This window comes from Oryx dammah, unplaced genomic scaffold (genome assembly GCF_014754425.2).
Source record: "Oryx dammah isolate SB20612 unplaced genomic scaffold, SCBI_Odam_1.1 HiC_scaffold_3, whole genome shotgun sequence".
Classification (NCBI taxonomy): Eukaryota; Metazoa; Chordata; class Mammalia; order Artiodactyla; family Bovidae; genus Oryx; species Oryx dammah.
The window spans coordinates 89,438,877-89,462,236 of record NW_024070187.1 but is presented as its reverse complement, the minus strand read 5'-3'; the positions used below and the strand labels follow the sequence as shown (position 1 = coordinate 89,462,236).

Here is a 23,360-nt window from a genome sequence, read left to right as displayed (position 1 = left end):
TTAAACCTACATAAAACATCTTTTATCTTTCTGTAAAGTAGGTATATTTGGGTAGTGAGAGGAGGAGATTGCTTGTTCTATTTGTGAATGTCTGTTAAAAGTTTCCAGCTAGTACTCTCTTCTTTCCTGTCCTTCCTCTCTCCCCTTAGCGCCATCACAACACCTTATCTTCCTCCCAAAAGGGGAAATAAATTGATTCTATTAGGTTCTTATTTTTCTAGCATGTGTAGTTGTTAGTGGTTTTGCTTGCCACGTGCTCATCTACTTAGAGCATATAGGAACTTGCTTGTGGATTTATTTAGTAGTTCAGACAAACAGTCATAATCTTGCATAATGAGATTTTGAAACCTGGCACATAGACTGGCATGTGTGTGTGTGCCTTTCTTTTTAGGAGTCCTCCAATATAGAGCAATAGTTTAGAAATGAAAAGAAAATATATATTTGGAAGTTTCCCTATAGGAATGTTGGTGGTTTTCCATGATTAGTAGTCTAGGTTTGTTGCATTTCCTGCAGGCTTTCTCCTGGGCTTCAGTGACCAGTAAAAACCTGCCTCCTAGTGGCACTGTTTCTTCCTCTGGAATTCCACCCCATGTTAAAGCACCAGTCTCACAGGTAACCAATCTGTGAACACATTGGATTGTATCCTTGTTACATTGCCAATTGCTTATCTTTTTCATACTTTTTGAAATGAGTCAATCAGAAATTATGGATTAAATATACAAAAAAATTGTATTAAATGTCAGTTGCACCCACTTTAAATGCCAGATCTCCATTCATCATCTATATAGGTGGTATTTGGGGTATGGGTGTGTGAAATACAGATTTAGTTAGTTTTAACAATATATATTGTAATTTAAAAGCCTTCTTAAAATAACCAAAAAACTCCTTTTTATAAGTTTAAAATATCATTTAGCAAAAATATTAGGGAAGAAATTTGAAAGCCACAGAGTAGTATGGCATTATAAAGAATCATTGTTATTTTTTTTAAAACAGAAAACTAAAAAAAAAAAAAAAAAAGGCACTGCCTAAGCTCTCAGTCTGTAAGTGGTTCATACTGTTTAATTGAAGCCTGTACCAACTTATGACTGTAGTGTTCACCTTAACTGATCATTCTAGTATTCTACCTTTTGTCTGTCATCTTACCCACCTCAGAGCTTTCAAAAACATTGAAAAATAAAGACACTGGCTACCTTATGTGTTCATTAGATATACTTTAGAGTTAACCAAATTCTAAAGTAAATAGGCACAGTTAAAGGGTGTCCAGTACTTCTCCTACATTTTGAGTCAAGCTTCATTCTGGTATAAAATTTACATGTAAAATGGTTAGTGCACATAAAATTGTGTTTATACACCTCTTTTTGTGCTCTAAACATTGAAACTGTGAGATTTCAAGAGTAGCTAGGAATTATTAGGCAGTCTGCCTGGTGTTGGTACACATAATTAGCTATGTAATAGAATACATGGCCTTGTGATAGCTTTTCTTTTTTTTTCAGCTAGATATTCAGGAAATACTGAGTAATTACCTCAGAACACAAACTAGAAGTCTGTCTTAATGAAGAAAATTATTTTGCCAAGTACTGATTGTACTTTTCTACCCATCTGAAGACTCAATAAGTGATTTTCTGAATTTTCTTTTGGAATTCTTGGTTTCTTACCAGATTTGTGTTTGGAATCTTTTGACTTATTACTTGAATTTCAGAGAGTTGGCTACATTTATTTTAAACTTAGCGCCAGTTAAAAGTTAGAGTAACTAATGCCTATTATGCCTTTAGTATGGCACCACACATTGTGCAAAGTACTTATTTAATCTTACCTAATCCCTACAACCACCTTGTGAGAATGGTTACTATTATTATTCCTGTTTCACAGACAAGTAAACTGAGACCTCGAGTACTTAAGCTAAAGTCAGACAGCTATATAAATAAAATAGCAGGGCTTCGAATTCATGCAGTTGGATACCCATGCAAGCCTGTAGGTTTCTTCAGCCCTTGCAGGGCAGTGTACCTCTGTTTACATCAAAGAAGAGGAGTGCTATATCTAAGTCATGTTACATTATATTAGATCCTAGCCTTTTGTCTAGAGAAATAAAATTTTAAGAAAAAAAAAATAAGGGTGAGAGACTGGATTGTGTTTTAATAACCTACCCCCTTATTAAGACAAAATTTTAAACATTTATAATATAAACTGTAAGTTTCTGATCTCCTTAAGCTGTATAAGAATGGATTCATAATTGTTTTCCTTTTGATTTAATAAACCATTCAGTTTTATTTTGTCACTTCGGTATAGTATCCATTTCCTTAACACTTTGAGCATAGATTATTAATAAAAGGCTTCCCAGGTGGTGCTAGTAGTAAAGAACCCGCCTGCCAATGCAGGAGACATAAGAGACACGGGTTCGATCCCTGGGTCAGGAAGATCCCCTGGAGAAGGAAATGGCAACCCACTTCAGTGTTCTTGCCTGGAGAGTGCCATGGACAGAGGAGCCTGATGGGTTTCAGTCCATGGGGTCGCAAAGAGTCAGATATGACTGAAGCGACTTAGCACACATTAATAAAAGGAGAATTAAATGTAATTCCAAAGTATTGGTAGGCATGAATTTAGAAGTAGTTATTTTCTTGGCAGCTTTGTTGGAAGTTGATTAGTTCATTTAAATAGCTTTTGTTTGGTTGAAGTACACATTAGTTGTGGTTTTACCTGCCGTTACTGAGTTGATTTGATGGTTTCATTTTTATTTCATATTCTGTTTGCTCTCATTTGTGGAATTTGTCATGTGAGCACACTTTCTGGTGCATGGAATCAATTTTCAGGCCTGAAGGTTGTATGTGGTTGTCTTAGTTACTTTATCTCCTTGGAGCAAGAAGTTTTCATGAAATTAATCCTGAAGAATTGTAAGTGCATAGCTGGCTTAGTTGACACATATTGAAAGAAATATTGATAAATTTTTTTTGTCTCATATTTTTCTTGTACTGACATAAAATATCTAAAAAGTTGCTAAATTCATGTATGGGTTATTTGTAAGATGTTGGAACTTATTTAAACTTGTGTTTTTAATATTAAATCCTTAAAGGATAACAAGAACTTTTTTGTTTTGCTACTTGTAGTTATTTTTCTTTTAGTTATCTTTTGAAAAGAATCTGAATCAGTCAGCTAGAATTCTTTTTCTTGGATTGAATGAATTGAGGTTTTTCTAGGTATTTAAATTAAAAAGTGTGATTTGCTATTTTTGTTAAGTATTAGCTTCTTCAAACTTTAGAAAATATCTGTTTTTTAATAAGGTTTTTTATTTATACTGTTCAAGTTGTGCTTTTAGGCCCTGCCCTCCTCAGTTGAAATTTCTAAATAACTTGCCCTTTCCAGGCATCACATCCATCAAATTATTATGTAGTCTTAAATTCTAAATACAGATAGCAGTGGTCTCAGGGCTGTAATATTGGCTCCCTGGTCAGGCTAGAACATTCTCCTACAGATTTTGAATTAGAGAACCAAATATAATTTAATTTTAAATGAACTATTAGTTACTGAACATCTGTGTTTAATAGCACTGTACTTGGTACTTTTTCTGGTGTAGAAATAAGATATGGTCCTTGTAGGAATAAATACACATAAATAATTTAAATACCTGAAAGAGTTAAGACATTGAAAATTTGTTTTTTTAGCTAAAAATTCTAGAACATGGGAAGCAGCTTCATTTTGAGAGAAGTAGGAAATCTAGAAGAAAAATAACTGAGTGAGACAGGCAAATTTATTAAAGACTGTTAGGATAGGAGATAATATACCTTTTGGTTACAGTGGGTGAAACAAGAAATTGTTTTTGGAAAAAACGTAGCTCTTTGTATCAAAATTTGTCCTTGCAAATTATAGTATCCCAGTTATATAAACTATGAAAGAGTTCGAGCCACTCTTGGGCTGAGGTACTCAGAGGTGGTCAGCCATAAAGATAGCTAGTTTTCTGCCTGGAGGACACATTCTCCATATTCCTGCTGAGTGTTTTCAGCATTCTTTGAAGGTGCATATGTTTTCTCTCTTCCTTGGACCATAAATATTTGGGCAATAGATTGCCTGAAGAAGTTGGAAATACTGAAAATGCCATGTATGAAAGAAAAGGTAATAGATGTAGATGTCATTTTATGTTTTTAACATAGTTATTTAATTACATGTATTTAAAATTTAGCAGTTAGCAGAAACTTTTGGAGGGTAACTTAAAATGATCTATTACTTCTACCACCCTCAGGAAACAGTTAAGAAACATTATTGGGGTCAGTCCTTAAATAAATGCATACCTCTCTCATAAGGAAGAACAACAGGGAGCTAAAGGACATCTTTGACTGTTTGAGATGCTATAAACGTTCCTGTGTTGTTTTTTGTGTGCATCTTAACTTTAAAGTAGTATTTTTAGGTGCCAGCATATACTAAATTTTATATTTTGAATTACCAAAATATTGATTTAAAAAATTATTCATGATGTGGAGTTTACATGAGCACTAAATTTGAAGGGCAGCAAACTAGATAATTAGAAGTATGTATCATATATTCTTGTCTTCCAAAGATAAAGACGGCTTTTTATTTTGTATATGTATTTACATGAAATGGCTCTTCTTGCATTTTTTACTTCTGTAGCAGTATCTGTCTCAATGTGGATGTAACTTCACTGAAAAAATATGGCTGTAAAAGCAGCTTATTGTGAATTATAACCTCGAGTGAGAAAATTCACCCTACAGTCCTAGATTGGTACAGAATATCTTTATAAAGTTCATGTGTCACATACACAGGACGTACATTAAAAGTATTCTAGACTTAAAGTGGCCATAATGCCTGCTGGTGACTTGGTTGTTGCTTTAGTTTGGTTGTTTTTCTCCTGTGAAATGTGTTTTTTTATAATGTGTTTTTTTCCCTTGTATTTTAGCCGAGAGTGGAAGCTAAACCAGAAGTTCAATCTCAGCCACCTCGTGTGCGTGAACAACGACCTAGAGAACGACCTGGTTTCCCTCCTAGAGGACCAAGACCAGGTGAGTCAGCCCCTCCTGTGATCTTCAGCAGTTAGCACCTGAAAAGTTAGAGAAAACTGAACTGAAAAAATTTTTTTAAAATTATAATGTATTTTATATGCAAATCCTTTTAGTACCAAGTTGCTTAAAGTAATCTGATATATATACAGCCTGGGTAAAACAACTAACTTTGAGGGGGAAATTAGTTGACATGCCATAGAGACATGTATTTTGAAAATGTTAAGAGAATTTTGAGACACATTTTCTTTGGTTATTGTCACTGGTTCTAAGAATTCAAAACCGAGCTGCCAATAACCTACTCTCTTACTTAGCACTCTTATCTCTTCACAGATAAACAATAAGCACACCCTGATTCTTCTTATTTTGATTGTCTTAGGTATTAAGTAAGTTGCCATGATTTTTGACTTGTTTCCATTGTTAGCTAATATATGTAGAACCTCTATTTGAATTCTATAAATATGTTTAGATTGCTTTTGGGAGGAGGTGGGAGATAGTATACATCATATTTAGAAAATATACTTTTTTTAATTAAAAAAAAGGGTGTTATTAAACCAGGAGTTATGGGAGTTGGGATTTATCCAACCTTGTCACTGAGTTTGTGATTTTGGGTAAGACCCTTAAATCATGACATTCTCTTAAACCATTCAGTTACTACACAAATTTTTTCTGTGTGATGCCTTTCTTTATATGCCTCATTCTGTTCTTTGTGTTAGTGGGAGGATCATATAAGATTTTATATATGTATATATGAGCACCCTGAAGTGTATAAAAGGTTATATAAATGACAGTATTGCTGTTAAAATGACAGTATTGGCTATAATTTTATACAATAATCTTTTATACAAGATTAATTTGTGAACTGTAAAGTACTAAACAAATATTTAGTACAAACACATCTCACTATATCTAAAATCAGCTTGGTGCCTGGGTGATGCAAGAGTTTGGTTAAGGAGAAATACTTGTACTGCTGATACTTGGCTTTCACATGATCAGACCAGTAGATCTAGAAGGGACTTTAGCAATCTAGTCAACACCCTCGGTTAACACTTCAGTGTCATGTTGTTTTCTAACTAACCTACTAATAATAGGCAGTTCCACAACTCAGAGGAGCTTATTATCTTGTTAAACTAAAACAAGAATATCAAGTGTTGGGGTTTTTAACTTTCATTGCTTTGAACTAATTTTTATTATATGACATTGTAAACTTTTAATATCTGCTCTGTTCCTCTTCTCAGGCAGAGGAGATATTGAACAGAATGAATCTGAGAACCGTAGAATAATTCGCTATCCAGATAGTCATCAACTCTTTGTTGGTAACTTGCCACATGATATTGATGAAAATGAACTAAAAGAGTTCTTCATGAGTAAGTGGTTTACTTTGCTTTATGGTAAAATTAAGCAGGAGGTGAAGAGAATTTTTTTTCTAATCATAAGACTTATTCTTCTTGACTTTTATTTCAGAGAAAGCATTCTGTTGTTAATAATCAGGATTTTCACATAATATTATATTCCAGATAATTGACGGTAATGCCAAATATTTCTGACAACTATTTTGATTTGCTGTAGTTTCTAGAGTTTAAAAAAAAATTTTTTTTTTTAGACTTTTCTTCCCCTTTGTTAGTTACCCATTATTATTTTTTTAAACTTTTCATCTTGTATTGGGGTGTAGCCAATTAACAGTGTTATAGTTTCAGGTGAACAGTGAAGGAACTCAGCCATACATATACATGTATCCATTCTCACTCAAGCTCCTTTCCCATCCAGGCTGCCACATGACAGTGAGCAGAGTTCCATGTAACTCTACAGTAGGTCCTTACTGGTTATCCATTTTAAATATAGTAGCATGTACCTGTTGATCCCAAACTCCCTTAACTATCCCTTCCCTTTTATGCACGCCCCCCCGCCTCCTGAAACCATTAAGTTCATTCTCTGTGAGTCTGTTTCTGTTTCATAAGTAAGTTCATTTGGGTCATCTCTTTTTAGATTCCGTGTATCATGTCATATGATATTTCTCCTTCTCAGTCTGACTTACTTCACTCAGTATGGCAGTCTCTAGGTCCACCCATGTTCCTGCAGGTGGAATTATTTCATTCTTTTTAATGGCTTAGTAGTGTTCTATTGTATATGTGTTCTACACTGAGGAGAGTTCTTTTTTCATAATACGATTTTTAAAAAAACATTTACGTCTGTACATAGTGTGTATCTCTAGGTACCGGTCACCTTTAATTGATCAGGAGTATAAGGTTATATCAGATGTTTCCCAGTGAGTGTACTTAGTGTTGATTGACCTGGTTCTGTAGAGGTTAGAAGAAAGAGCTGGGTGAATCAGTCTTAAATTTGGAAATGGGATTCATCCAGCAAACACAAATCTAATATAGAAAATAAAGTTGTCTCTCTAAAATGTGTAGGTAACTTTTCCTTTAGAATGGACTGATAAAATGATAAAGATTGCAGGGCAAAGGAATAGGCTAGTTGTTGGCATGTTAAGTGAATGACCTATAAGAGTGAGAGTACCTTAATGCACTGGCTATAGCAGCTTGCAAGTTGTGTTTTGAAATGGATCAGGAAGAATGAGGTATTTCATTCTGAACAGTTAAAGTTACAAAATATTCTGTTAAAATATTTTATTTTATCCTTTGTGTAATGTATATTTTCACAGGTTTTGGAAATGTTGTGGAACTTCGCATCAATACCAAGGGTGTTGGGGGAAAGCTTCCAAATTTTGGTTTTGTGGTTTTTGATGACTCCGAACCAGTTCAGAGAATCTTAATTGCAAAAGTAAGTGACTTAAATGGCATAATTGAATACCTTATTATTCCTGTTGTATTTAATGTGAATAAGTCTTTTTTAAATGGTACAGTTAAAAATACTTTACTATGAACTAGTATTTATGCAAAGAATAAAGATGTGTTAGTAATTTTAAAATTTGAGGTATGGGTCATTTAAAAATAAATTTGTTTGATTATTTACTCTGGTAAAGAAGGTTGGATATTGAGAAACATTGCATATTGAGAATTTTGAAAGTTTTTTTTGTCTTTTAGGATTTTCTTACTTATGTAAGAAAGTAAGAAAATCACTATTTCTTACACCACTGTTACCGTCTAACCTGCCCATGTACATGTTTTTCTTCCTTTTTAAAGCCAATTATGTTTCGAGGGGAAGTACGTTTAAATGTGGAAGAGAAAAAGACAAGAGCTGCCAGAGAGCGAGAAACTCGAGGTGGTGGTGATGACCGCCGGGATATTAGGCGCAGTGATCGAGGTCCTGGTGGTCCCCGGGGAATAGTGGGCGGTGGAATGATGCGCGACCGAGATGGAAGAGGACCCCCTCCGAGAGGTGGCATGGCACAGAAACTTGGCTCTGGGAGAGGAGCCGGGCAGATGGAAGGCCGCTTCACAGGACAGCGTCGCTGAGGCTCCACTCTTGGCAGAGTCTTGGCAGTGGTACATTGTTCATCGTGTTTGCATTCTTGTTAATTTTTTTTTTGGCTTTGGAATGTGACACAGCCTTTTTGATCATTTCTTTGATGTGAAAAGCATCTTTCGGTTATCAGTTAAATTGAGGTGGACATTATTTCCCCAATTTTACAACAGGATTCGCATTGTTAATTTATAAATCTAGACTTGGAGAATTAAGGACTGAGAAATGACCATATCTTAAACTGTCTACAACAAAGTGAACTTAAAAGGACATGCCCAACTGAATTCAGGTCCTTTGAGTCAAAAAAACCCTCTGCTGCACATTTTGTTTAAGTGTTACTGTTTCTGCCTGTTATTGTTGGAAACACAAATAGTGCAATTTGTGCAATTGGAGAATCTTGCCTTTTTTTCTTGGCTCCCCCCCAAAATACAAACCAACAGAAACTTGTTATGCACTCATCAGAATGCACTAATGGGTACTCTGAACTCATTAACCTTGACATCTGCAACAGGAGGCAAGAGGGGAAAAAAATCTTTCATCTTTTTTTCCAGTAGAGCATAGTTTGTGAAATGATGAGGGCATTTTTACCTGCTTGCTGTGACCAGCGTGTGTACACATAAACCTTAACAAGACTACAAGTATATTCCAAAAGGAAGTCATTTAGTTATGAATGAAATAACAAAGATCAGAACTTCAAATACTATGGTCTTGAATATTAGACCAGATTTAGTAGCTCCATATCTAAGGTTTTTTTCTACCTGCCCCTCTTCAGTACAGGGATGGCTGGCTGCTCAACACACTCCTCCTCCCCCTTTTCCTTTCTTTAAGCTGTGTACAGTGAAAATTGTCTTTACTGTATTTTTGTTCTCTGGTAATGTAATACGCATGATGGTGCCTTCTATTAATACATCATTCCAGTCTTGCTGGTAATTTTGTACAGTATAGTGTATAAATTGCTGTGCTGCAAAGCCAAACAGCTGCAAAATGTTGAGAAATCATTGAAGTATATAAAAATTGCAGTATCTTTAAAATCAGTAAAATTGACTAGTATATTATTTACCTTGTTCTTCAGTTAACAACTTTGTGTTCTCTGTGGGAGGGAGTCTTGTGTGTTTGGGAGGCAGAGGGAAGGAGGAAGTCAGTTATTTGAGTCAAAGTCTCTTGTTGACTTTTCTCTTAGCCTGAAGGTGAACATTGAAGCGTATCACTTGAGAGGTGCTTGGAAAAGTCAGTCAACTTGATGTACATTTTTAGTGACCTTTTAAAAGCAGTCAGATTCCATAAATGGCACGTAAACCTGAAGTAAGGATACTGCAATTTTCAGAGAAAAGAACAGCAGCTCTTAAGTGTGTTTGCATTTTCTATTTGGGGGGCGGGGCAGGGAACTGTCATTCATTTTGCACAATTCTTGACCTGATGTCAGCACCCGAGTGGCTCTGAATTTAAGTCTGGGATGACATCTTTTATTTTTACATGAATCTCTAAACAATTCTGTGAGCAAAGTTTGTAGCTGCTGGATTATTGTCTGTCTTTATAGCAAGTTCCGGTAAACCACAAATATGACAAAGGATATCCGATTTTATGCTTGGAGTATTTGGTACCTACCAGTTTCTGATGTTTCAGGCCAGGAGTGGGGTAAATAAGTGTGACCACTTAAAGCTGCTTGTAGCATGGAAGACTTCTCCATTCTGTCTTAGTAAAAACAAACAAAAAATGCACTTGACATAATAGCAAACTGTTTCCTAATTATGAAACTGTTTGCTATTTAGTAAACTAGCAAATGATGCACATATTTTGTTTTCCATGTACTGGGCAATGTAAGTAAAATTAAGCCTATCCCCTTTTTCCCCACCTTGAATGAGGTCTTCCATGTTCGAGGAAAATTCTTGCACTATTGGATATATTTTGGGGACACAGATTTCTCAGTTTCCATTTTGGGGGGCTTAAGGATTTTTTTTCCTGTTTGAAATACCTTTACGCTTTCTAATGTATAGTACTTGAAGTTCTTACAAGAAAATTACTTTCGAGTTTTGAAGCTTTTATTCAAACTGCTTTTAAATAAGTGGTTTCTTGTCAGTGTTTTTTTTATATATATATATATATAGCATATGTTCCTCTTTCATTTCTTTCTCCTCCTTCATTTGATATATATATATGTAAAATTTTCAATCCAAGATATTGCCCTACCGCCCATGAAAACTGTTCTGGCACCAAAAGTAATGATAAATGTTAAGTGTAGTAGAAAATTAAAGCAAAGAGCCATTCAGCTTCAGTCTTTACATACCATGAATAAAACTTTAAAACATCACATGGAGAAGTTTACACGGTGATTGTTCACCTGCAGTACTGTGGACTTTTAACATTTTGTCCCCTTTTCAGTGAACCAGAGTAAAAATATTCATCTACCATAACTGTTATTTGCTGGGTTTTTTTTATTGTTGTTGTTTGTTTGTTTTTATTTTTTGGATGGTAATAATTCTATTCTATCCTTATGACACTATTGCAACCAAATTGGCTTTACCATCTTGGCTTTAGTAGGTATAGAAGACAATGGATTACCATCTTTATTGCTGTAATGTGTTAAGCATTATATGCTAGTAGTATCTAGTTTAATTGTTTCAGGTGGAAAGTATTCTTTGAGTTTCCATTTTGAATGTGTTTGGACTAAACAAACAATAAACTACTGATGTCTGCAGCATTTTATCTATGTCCCTAATTTAATCTGTAGGTTTGTGTTCTGAAATATTTTCTCCCAGTTGCATTTACACAGCCTCAGTAAAATAAGGACTTGTTCTAACATCAACTGATTATTATTTGTGAAATTTGATACATAAAATTATTTAAGTAAGACTTGAACATAATAGATAATTGGTAAACAAGATAGAGAATGTTAGACCAGAATAATAAGTGGTGAGGAAGGTGAGAAGCAGACTACTAAACATTTATTTATTTGTTTTTAATAATCTTGGGTTTTCCAAAGGATTGCTACTTCATCTCAGAAGGAAAAAAGGATGGGAAGATCGAGGTGATCTGAAGTTATGGACATGACCAGTTCAGCAATTGGAACAAATTTGTGAAGCTCTAAAAGAATATTAAAAGGGAAAAGAATCATTCAGTCATAGTTAACAAATACATTCTTCAAATGAAAAATAAAATCATAAGGCATATGTAATTTTAGAACTTGAGACTTTTACTTTGTTAATAGGGATAGTACAAGTGAATTTTTCCTGATATATTTATAACACTGTATGAAGATTCCATAAATCAATCTTTACTAGTTTGTACTGGAGAAAAGCTAGACTGTTATTCAAGTACTTTTAGGAAGTAAGACTTAAGATTTTTTAAGTGTCTATTAAGCTCGCTTTCAACTTTAATTATGTATAATATTTAATTTTATGGCTATGGAAAAACATTATTCAGAAGGGATAAAATGTATGTGCCATACTATATTGAAAAAAATTTGAAGAAGTAAAGTATCATTTGGTCCAGGAAATATGGAACAAAATATTTGAAAGTTGAACCACACATGATGCTTCATTTCAGTTGCGTTATATAATATAGTCTTTGTATCAAGTAAATGAAAATGTAATGAATAGCTGTTCATGTTTTTTCTTCAGGATAACTTGCTCATCATGATTTGTATTTCAACTTCAGGTGAAGACTTGATTTTTTTTTTTTTCCTTTACAGTCTGTTTTCATAAGACTTTCTGATTTTTGTCTTGATCATTTTAATGCCAGAATTCTAAAGTATCTTAAATGACTGGATAAATGAATTACGTTTCATTATGTTCTGAAAGAGATTTCCCTTCATAAAAGATATGAGTAGGTTCATAGATCATAAAAGATGTGAGTAGTTTTGTTTAAAGCTATTTGCATAGATAAGTCAAAATTCCTTCAGTTTTCAAGGTTTTTTGACAATTGAAGTCTTCCAATCTGTTTATGTAGTATGTAACCACACCTTATACTTAAGAATTAATAGGAAATGAAATTGGTTTTTAGCATTACTGAATACTGGGCAAAATACTATAAGTGAGAGTTTAGAATTAAACATTCACAGTAAGATTACTACTCTTGTCCTTGATTTCCTAAGAATTTTGATAAAGCTGGCTGCCTACTTGGAATGCTTTCAGTTTTATGACAAAAAACTCATCACCCCATAACCACCACCACCTGCCCCCTACGCACATACAGATCCTTTCTGTCCTCAGCCTCTTCCCCCACAAGTTTTCTCTGAATGGTTTCATTTAGGCCAGGAATTACCTTAGCTTCAGTATATTGTCCATTCAGTAGATTTCATGTAGTATGATGATAAGAGGTGGGCTTTGAAGACAGCCTGGCCTTGAATGGGAACTCCACTATTCAGTGGTGAGCCATTTTCTATGCTCCTGTTTAACTCATTTGTAGACTAAAGAGGAGTGTGAGGATTCAGTGAGTTAATAGGCGAAGCTCCTGAAACAGTGTATGGGGCCTTCAGTAAGTGTTTACCTGTTACTTTTTTTTTAACACAGTTGAATTTCTGCTGTCTAAGGATAACTATGTTTCAAACATTTCTTTTTTTAATCCTATTTTGCCTTGTCCCCTTTTAAAGTCCTGGTGGTGGTTTAGTTGTTAATCAGTCTGACTCTTGTGACCTATGGACTGTAGCCTGCCAGGCTCCTCTGTCCATGGGATTCTCCAGGCAAGAATACTGGTGTGGGTTGCTGGCTCCTCCTCCAGGGGATCTTCCCCACCGGGGCTCCTGCTTGTAGGAAGATTCTTTACCAACTTCAAAGAGGCAAGCCCTTTGAAGTCCTAAGTAATTCAAAATTCAGAAGTCCAAAGCAATGTGTTTTCTAACTGCCATGCTTCTCTAAGTGATGTGCATACTTAATTCTGTGATAGTGAACATCTCTATTAACCTAAAAATGTTTGAAGTCTCTCTCATCTGTTCTGCTTAATATTTTCTCTGTCTCCCTTCTGTCCATTTTTCAGGATGCAGGAAGATTTGTTCATGCTATTCTGATTAAGTTTCACTGGCTTATTTAATTCATTAACGATTGAGCTTCTGAATGCCAGGTGTGTTTTAGGTACTGTCGATAAATGATGAAATAAAACAAGGTTGCCTGTTCCCAGGTTAAAAGGTCTGAAACAGTGGTTGCATATTTAAGGTAGCTAAGGGGACTTCCCTCACAGTCCAGTGGTTAACATTCCATGCTTCCACCTCCAGGGGAGCTCAGGTTCCATCTTTTTTTTTTCTTTATAAGGAGAAACTAGGAAGCCGACTGTGAGGAGGTTGGTCTTTATGACAAAATCAATAGAAAGTTGAAGGTTTATTTGGCAGGATGGTAATTCTATTTTGAAATATCTGGCTACAGAGTAAACAAAGGAGTTAATGAGTAGGTTGGGTGAAAGGATGCTGTATTTCAGTAATCCATGATAGAGTGGTTGTACTAGCTTGGACTAGAGTGATGTTAGAAATCTAACCAATTTGAAAGACTTTGTGGGTAAAACAGCCAGGTCTTGGTGAGGAAAAAGGTAGTATCAAAGAATCCAAAGTTGTTCCCTTGCATAACTACAAAAGCAAAGTGATATGTGGAGTGTTTTAAAACCAGCCTTTCATGATAGGGAGGCAGGAGTATTCTAAAAAAGTAGATGTCTTAAAAAACCATGCTTTCATGATAGGGAGGCAGGAGTACTAGTGGAACCCTCTTGGATTTTGATTAGATTTTGATACGAAGTGGACCTAAAAAGAAGAAGCTGTATAGGAGAGTGTAATTTTGACTTGTGCCTTTTAATTTCAAAAAGAGTATATAGAATGATTTATGTACGGTGCTTTAACATAAAAAAGCATGCTGTGCCCATTGTAGAAAGTACAGATAATCCCAAAGAATGAAGTTGACAATGTAACCCATGGGTGATTTCTATAAATAGCTTGGTGGGTGGGTGGGGGGTGTTTTCCTTCATAATTGTTTTAATGAAGACAGACCACTTAACACTGTCAAGTGTTTACTGAGCACCTGTGTGCCCCAGGCCCTGTTCTTGAAGATACACGAGCAAGAAGTTTCCTTAGTAAATGTGATGTAAAAGAAGATAACACAAAGCAACTGAGTGGCAACTTTAGAGAGTGTTCCCCAATCACCTATAGAGAGTGTTCCCCAAATTACCTAGAGTTGACATGGGACATAGGAGCACTCCAGTCAGAGGGACTAGCTTATGTAAAGCCTATGCAATTAGAAAAGTGAAGAGGGTAATGAGAAGCTGGGATAGGTGGAATTGGGGTTCAAGGGGTGGCAAAGTGGTAAGAGGTGAACTAGACTGGATCATGTAAGCCCCCCACATACTTAGTTTATTTGGAGAAACTAATTGCTACATATATACTATACTACCTAAAGCAATCTACAGATTCAGTGCAATGTTTCAAAATTCCAATGGCATTTTCCACAAAATAGGATTTTAAAAAAAATCCTAAAACTTGTTTAGTAAGTAAGCATTAGTTGCTCAGTCATGTCCAACTCTGTGACCCCATGGACTGTATAGCCTGCCAGCCTCCTCTGTCCATGGAATTCCCCAGTTAAAGAGTACTGGAGTGGGTTGCCATTTCCTTCTCCAGGGGACCTTCCTGACCTAGGGGTCTCCTGTGTTGCAGGCAGATTCTTTACCAACGGAGCTACTAGGGAAGCCCAATTGCAACATGAAGCCATTAGTTATGAAGACAGTTAATCATGGGAGTGATACGCTGTGTACAGGTTAGGTTGTAGGAGGATAAGAATGGAAACTGGAGGCTGTTGTGATATCTGAGGGAGGAGGAAATAGATTTAGGTTATTTTTTGGCAGTTGACATTAGGTGTCTGAAAGGAGTTGATGGTTCAAGTTCTAAATAGCATAAATATACAAATCAGTGTAACCAGTAAAATAGTTATCTTTACACCCATTTTCATCTCCAAAATTGAGTTTTCTCCAATATCTGACCTAATATTTAGGCAAACTCAGGTGTAGTTATCTTTTACAGACAGCGAGACTGAGGCTCATAAAGTTTATATAGTTATACAAGCATGAAGTAATTTGAAATACTAGATTAGCTAAAAGTGTTGATGTGCTTCAAACAGTAATTTTAGAAAAAAGATGAGTTTTAAGCAGTGAGAGTTTAAACTTTGAGTGCAGTGCATTTTATTCTGGCTTTATTTTAGAAAATTGAAAAAAATCCGTTTCCAGCATGAGTAGGCCGAAAATTAAGGATCCTTTAATCAGGAACTACAACATTCAGGAAGTTCAGCATTAATTAATGAGGCAGGGTGTGGACTTGGAACAGAAACTAAATACCTGTTAAATACTGAGAAGAGAATAATTTTTGAGGACCTGTTATTTAGGTTACTACATCTTAAAATCTGATAATCTGATTTTCCTTTATTATCTTTAAAGAGGTGAACTAAATCTTGGAGAGGTGAAAACAAAGCTTTGCTTGACATGTAGCAATGAGGATAGTGACCTGGAATAGAAAACAGATGTGAGACATTTCAGTTGGAATGTGGCTTACCAGGAAGGATTAGTGATGTTTCAAAGCAAGCAGTGAAATTACCAATATGTGTGAAGGCAATGAGAAAGATTTGTACAGCAGTCAGTGAATATTAGCATCTTCTTTGGTGGCACAGATGGTTAAGAATCTGCTTGCAATGGTGATGCAGGAGACCCAGGTTTGATCCCTGGGTCAGGAATATCCCTTGGAGAAGGGAATGGCAACCCATTCTAGTATTGCCTGGAGAATTCCATGGACAGGGGAGCCTGGTGGGCTACAGTCCATGCAGGTCACAAAGCGACATGGCTGAAGGACTAACACATGTGCCAGAAACTCTGCTCCTTGAGTGCTGGCTGGCAATACAGCTGATCCAGCCTACCCTCAGAAAACTTGTAGTTTTTTGAGGGAGGCAACAGACAAGCAATTTCAGTCCTCATTAGTCCTGGGCTTAATATAACTCATTTAGTTCCAATAGTTATCCTGTGAGGAGTCCTATTTTACAGATGGGTAAACTCAGGCACAGTGGGGTTGACTGCTTTTCCAATAGCACGTGGCTAACAGTAGAACTAGTAGAGGATGTCAGTGACTAGAGATGGGGCTGTTCCTTCATCACTCCCAGGGGTGGTATGAAAGGCTGCAGGAGGTACATTTGAGATCTGGAATGAAGAGATGGCAGCTTTAAGGAAGAAGAGCATTCCAGATAGAACCAATGCTGTGCTTGCAAGGAGCTTAGTGTGTTTAAGGACATAAACACCAGTGTGGCCATGATAGTAAGCAGATGATGTCAAAAGGTAGTGAAATGAAAGTTGCTCAGTCATGTCTGACTCTTTACGACCCCACGGACTGTGCAGTCCATGGGATTCTCCAGGCCAGAATACTGGAGTGGGTAGCCGTTCCCTTCTCCAATCAAGAGGTAGCTAAGAGCTAAATTGAGGATGGCCCTGTAGTTGGATTTTACTCTTGAACTGGGATTGTAGGCATCTGGGCAAGGAAATGATGTGAGGAGCCTGTCAGGAAGGGATGCTGCATTATGGCAGTGGTCTCTTGGAGTAGTGAAGATGGTGATAAATGGTCAGTAATAACTGGGATACAACCTATAAGACTGTAATGGATTGGATATTTTGCACCTCATGGCATGTGGGATCTTAGTTCCTCCACCAGGAGTGAACCCTTGCCCCTGCACTGGAAGTGTGGAGTCTTCACCACTGGACTACTGGGAAAATTCCATTATGGACTGAATTTTGAATGTGAGAGAAAGATATTCAAGGATAACTCCTAGGATTTTGAAACAACTTGGGTGGAAGGCAGTACTCTTACTGACATAGAGAAGGAGATAAGGAGGAGCATGAATTAAATGTGGAGGGAAAATCAACATTTCTCTTAGGGATTTCCCTGGTGGCCTAGTGATTAGGATTTGGGGCTGTCACTGCTAGGGAACTAAAATCCCTGTGGAACTAGAAGCACATGGTGTGGCCCAAACAAAATATCAGTTTATTATATCCATGTTTTGTATGCCAATTTAATATCCAAGAAAAAAATGTAAGGCAGTATGATTTTGGAGTTCTGAGAGTGCTTTGCTGTGACTGGTCAGTATAGGTCTTTGCAGTTACTGGGTTAGATGAGATCATCTAGGAAGAAAGCACAGAAGAGGCTGAGGACAGCGCTCAGATAATCCCCACCTTTAGGGTTCTACAACAGGAGAACATGCAGAGAACACATAAAATGTGGCAAGTATTGGTGTCAAGGGAAGCTACGTTTCGGGAATTTGTTTTGCAAAGTATAGTAAGTTGTTTAAATGCTGCTGAGAGGTCAAATAATTAGATGGACACTCAGATGGTAAAGAACCTGCCTGCAATGTGGAGACCCAGGTTCAGTCCCTGGGTTGGGAAGATCCCCTGGAGAAGAGAATGGCTACCCACTCCTTTATTCTTGCCTGGAGAATTCCATGGACAGAGGAGGCTGGTCGGCCACAATCCATAGGGTTGCAAAGATTCAGACATGGCTGAGTGAGTAACACACAACTGCTAAAATAAACAGACCCTGAAATGTGTAATAGCTCAAACACAATAGTTTCCCCCCCTCATATAAAAAAGGAGTGGTGGTGAAAAGGTCAGTAGTCACTCCCTCACTCAATCATTTAGGGACCTAGATGGATGAAGGCTCTACCAGCTTCACGGTGTGGTTTGAAGATCACATTATAGTCATTTCCGTTACTGCTAGCTGGAAGGGAAAAGTAACATGGAGGATCTTGAATGGAGATTTTCATGGGCAAGATCTGGGAATGGTATACATCTCATATTCCATTGACTTCAGTCACATGACCACCCCTAACTGCAATGGAAATTTCAGAAAATAAGCAAGCCACACATAGAGAAAAAAGGATACAGCTTATTGTGAGTGTCCAGTAGTCTGCCACAGATAGCTTTGTATAGGTCATAGTGACTTTGGGGAAGAACTATTCCAATGAAGTGAGAAGGATGAAAGCCCAAGAGAGAACAAGAAATTAACAATTTTTTTCTGTAGGTTGGCTATGAATATCTTGGAGAAGGAAATGGCAACCCACTCCAGTATTCTTGCCTAGAGAATCCTGTGGACAGGGGAGCCTGGTGGGCTGCCATCTATGGGGTTGCACAGAGTTGAACACAATTGAAGTGACTTAGCATGCATGCATGCTATGAATATGAACAGAGGAAGGGGTAGAGGCTAGAGGGAGAGAGGGAACATCAAGGGAGAGTTTGTAAGAGTCTTGTTATCAGTGCCAACAGAATATGCTATTTTTAACATTTGAGGAATGGATTCCAGGTTTATACTATTATGATATAGCTGTGTTGGTGACTGACAGATCAAATATGGTGTATATTGAACTTGACCAAGTAAGTGGTGTATTGTACTTTAGGTTTCCAAATCTATTTGTCTTAATCACTTAAATGTGGCAGTGAGGCACTGAATCAACTACTAGGTTGAGACAAATGTCCGTCCTTCCATCAAAGAACAAGAACTGCAAAATGAGTCAGTCTATTAATACAATGACAGAATGCATTCATAGCTGCATGAGCCATAATATACTGAAGATAACCTTACTTTTTGTAGTCTGAAGATTTTATGGCCCTTCCCTTCACTTGGTAACTCAACTGAAGTGATCCCCAAATCCCATGATCATTCAGTATCTCAAGAGACCTAAGTGAGAGGTTTTTTAAAGTTTTCTGGCAAGAAACTGACTGAAGCACATTGTTTTGGGATATCCAGATACATAGAGAATGATTGTTGCCAAGAGTTATTTAACAGATGACTGCTAAGGTGAGAAAGAACTGGGCTGCTCAAAGCTAAAATATATAAATTTACTGAAAAAGATTTCTGGGCTAGCTATGAATTTCTTATCCTCCAGTATGTCTGTTGTTTTATTGCAATATCATTCACATACATAAAATGCACCCCTTTAAAGTGTGCAATTCAGTTTTTAGTGGATCTCCTATCCAGGACACTGTCCTAACTGGATCAAGGAATTACAGAGACCAAATACCATTATAAAATGGTTTTTATGATTTAATGTGAAAATAACAGTTTAAGGTGTCCTCATACCTTACCTTGCAGAGGTATGGAATGAGGAAAAACCCTGTTGTTGTTTTTTTGTGTGTGTGACTTAAGCATCTACATGAGTCTGGCCTACCAGTTTTGCATAGTCATGGATTGAGTTAGTTTGTGCCTTAAACATAGCATTCTTAACTGCAGCCTGCTTGGCTGTCTGTCATATGCCAGTATTGCTCATGTCGTTTAGTTCCCCAACCGTCTTAGCCACTTTCCTGTTATTTCATCCCTGCCCTCCCTTCCCCTTTCGTTATCTCCAAAATATTTCCCTCACCTTCAGTGTCCAGGCTGTCCTCCCCAAGGTCCCTTCTAACGTCAGTTCTGTCGTCACTTACCTACCTTCACCTTGCCTCGCCTACTTATCACCTCCTATACTGTCACACTCATCTACCTGCCCCACACTGGCCCCACTGCCCAGACCGGAAAGGAAGGGTCGAATCGCTCTCAAGCCCGAACCTTCCCGGGTGAGGGCTGCAGAGCCCACTTCCCGGCTCAGCGGAGGAGCTTGAACAACGCTTCATCGCGCTATTTTCACGGTTTCCCCCTTCCATTTTCACCCAATCCTACAAAACCACCACCACTTTTAGTGTCTCCGTGAGCACCAGAATCGCTGTTCTCCCAGTCTAGAGGAGAGATCTCCCAGCGAAGGAAAGAAGGAAAGGTGCTCCCTTACTTGAGAACGTAGGTGTATGCTGATACTAAGGTCTGCGCATCAGAGATTAGATCCAGAGCCCAGCCCCAGGTGAACTGGCTGGATGGGTGATGCTAAGCCAATCAGAGATCTTGACGACAGAGCTCAACCAATCAGAACACGGGCGGCTTGGCGCACTCGGGGGCGGGCCTGGGCGGGTGAGGATCCACCCCCTTGCAGCTTGGTGGCCAACGCCTTCGCTTAGGGCTAGCCAGAGCTGAGCAGTTTCACTGACTACAAGGACCAGGCGTCTTAAGAGCTGCGGGGCGGTGCCCTCTCACCTTCGCTAATTTCCGTACAGGCCTTGGCCTTAACAGGTGTTGGTGCCTGCCGTGGACGCATTTATACCTCGACCTTATCTCTCTCTGGAGACTTTGTGCCTATGGTTGGGGACAGAGTGAGGTCGTTGCCTTGACGACGACAGCATGCGGCCCGCGGTTCTACTGAGTGTAAGCTTGCGGCGGGTTGAGGCCAATCTGCCTACCTGCCTGCTTCACCTGGGACCCGTGACTGTGTCCGCAGAAGAAATAAAGACAGCAGTGGAACTGCTAGTTTGCTAGTCAGCATCTTTTAGACCTGCGAAGAAGATGCTCTTCACCTCAATTTTGTCTCCAAGTTGAAAACCTTTGGGATTTTCCACGCGGAAAGATTTAAAACAAACAGTAAGTATAATACTTTTTAAAGCTTCGATTATCTCGTTCTTTCACCTATAATAGATTTGTGTCTTTAACAAATAAAAACAGCATTATTTTTATTATCTAAATTATTGGTAGAAGAACCCTATGCTTCCTTGGCATATGTTCAGAACTACCGCATTGCCAATTGGTCAGATTTCCTTTTAGTTTGTATCACCCTTTACATTCACAAGTAGAAGGCATGAGAAGTTATGGTTTATGAGTAACTGTTTCACGAAACAAGAAGCTTTTTCAGCCTTGATACTTTTAAGGTATTTGTAGGCAGTGCCACTTGAAAAAGCAAGTGTGTTCAATGTACCGTGACCCAATGTGCAGTTGGTTGGAGAATACATTTGGATTAGTTAACTTGCTGAATGTTAGCTTGTGACATGCTTAAGGTAATTTTAACTTTGCATTTCCAAATATTGAGGACACCAATTACAAATTTTTTTTTAATGGTTCCAGTTATAGATTCCAGCTATTTTTGTCCTTGGTATAATAAGCCTAAAGTCTAGTCCTTAATAAAATATGCTGTCTTAGTGGAAGGAAAAAAACTTAAGGAAAGGAGAGAGAGAATTACATTGATGTTTTTTCAAACACTGACATTTTATTTAAAAATAGTTAATAGAAGTTAAATGGAAGTTTAAATGACAAATGTATGACAAGTTAGTGTCAGGGACAGTTTATGGGAGAACCTCCTATCAGAGCTGGTAGTAAAATAATGACATAATTGGGTTGGTGTTGACTGGGATTTATTTTTTCTCCTTTCGAAGATCAATCTTCTGATTTTCCATGTTTATCAACATATATATATATTTCATTTAATCTCTCTCTATTAACTATTTTCAAATAAAATGTCAGTGTTTGGAAAAAATTATCAGTGTAATTCTCTCTCTCTTCTTTCCTTAATTTTTTTCCTACCACTAAGACAGCATATGTTACTAAGGACTAGTCTTTAGGTTTATCATACCAAGGACAAAAATAGCTGGTATATATATATATATATATATATATCTCCTAAATTGTCGAATGTAAACTGATGAAAATGTATACATTGGGTTTTCACAGTTTGCTAGAACAAAGAGAATATTTGTTTTGTCGTAGTCATTAGTGTACCAATAGGGAAGAAGGGAAAATATAACAGTTCACAGGCTGGGTGGGTAAATTAATTTTAGATTTTCATAAGTACACAACTAATGTTACACGTAAGAATTTGATTCTTTCCAAGTTTTATGAATGAGTGTTTCTATATTGTCAGGTTAAAAATTTCAATTATGAATCATCATTTGAATACATATTTTGTTGTTGCTTAGTAGCTAAGTTGTGTCTGACTCTTTTGTGACCCCATGCACTGGAGCCCATCAGGTTCCTCTGTCCATGGGATTTTCTTTTTCAGGCAAGAATCTGGAGTGGGTTGCATTTCCTTCTCCAGGAGATCTTCCCAGCCCAGGGATTGAAATTGTGTCTCCTGCACTGGCAGGTGATTATTTCTCAGCCACCGGGGAAGCCGGAATATATTACCAAAAGACTTTTTTTCCTTCCAAAACTTTTAGAATCACATTGAAATTAAAAGCAATATTTTTTATTTTCTGCTTCTGAAATTTAATTTCAAAAACAGATATAAAAATAAATTTAACTTTGAGGTTGTAGTTTATTAGTTTTTATATTTCTTGACAATCAAAAATTATGAATTAAAACCTGTGTCTGGACTGAAAAGTTTCTTTCTATTCCACAATATCAAGTGGAATGGTTGCTAGTCCTTCACCAATCATTGGTAAAGTAAGACAGATTTTGTTAGGATTGCCGTTTTTCAGAAGATGTCATATAATGTGATGTAAAATAATTCTAAACACAAAATTCAAATAATCATACTTCTAGTGATTAATCATTAAAGGATTTTTGAAATACAGTATTTGGAACATTAACATTTAATTTTTAAAAATTTGCTTACATACTGTGTGACTGTTATTTAGTAGGTTCAATATAAGAATTTAATTACTATGGTAAGAAAATTAAAAAAAAAAGTTTATCAGAAGTTGTTAGTGTTAACTTATGTAATACGTTCCCCGACTGATTAGAAAGACTATAAAGATCCTTAATTTTGATCTTTTAAACCTGATGTAAAAAAATAAATTTTATCTTCACTAAAACCAGATTCACTTGGTTTTCACATTTGAGTGAAAAGGAACTGTGTTTTTCTAAGGTAGACTGTAATTGTTTTGTATAATAGTTCAAGCATTGCTTTATCTGCATTAAAAATATATTGAGATTTCACTAACATGATATTCAGTTATTTAAATTTGAAGTTAATGGCTTCAGTTCCACTTGCCTTGTCTATTATGAAATGTATGTGAATATTTTGAAAACATAGCTTAGATGGGAATAAATACACAGGACAGCTATTAATGCAGTGTCTGCTCTAATATGGAAAACAAGTGAGGAAGAATTAATTTGGGAGGGTAGAGGAATTAATGTATTCAACATAATTAATG

General features: G+C 36.8%; 2 protein-coding genes across 7 annotated transcripts in view; both read left to right on the top strand.

Annotated features, from left to right (window-relative positions):
• The window catches only part of G3BP2 (G3BP stress granule assembly factor 2), an 86,746-nt gene extending 75,617 nt beyond the window's left edge, over positions 1-11,129 (top strand). For 5 of the 6 annotated variants that reach the window (XM_040237092.1, XM_040237091.1, XM_040237090.1 and 2 more), the window contains 5 exons: positions 514-612; positions 4,904-5,006; positions 6,242-6,370; positions 7,666-7,784; positions 8,147-11,129. In XM_040237092.1, coding sequence (XP_040093026.1) covers positions 514-612; positions 4,904-5,006; positions 6,242-6,370; positions 7,666-7,784; positions 8,147-8,419 — 723 coding nt within the window. In that variant the 3' untranslated portion in view covers positions 8,420-11,129. The remainder of the gene's footprint in view (positions 1-513; positions 613-4,903; positions 5,007-6,241; positions 6,371-7,665; positions 7,785-8,146) is intronic. The other variant, XM_040237093.1, reaches the window with a different exon arrangement.
• A 9,264-nt stretch (positions 11,130-20,393) lies between these two features.
• CDKL2 (cyclin dependent kinase like 2) overlaps positions 20,394-23,360 on the top strand; it is a 45,328-nt gene continuing 42,361 nt past the window's right edge. The window contains exon 1 of the mRNA XM_040237082.1: positions 20,394-20,856. The gene's annotated coding sequence lies outside the window, so the exon portion shown is untranslated. The remainder of the gene's footprint in view (positions 20,857-23,360) is intronic.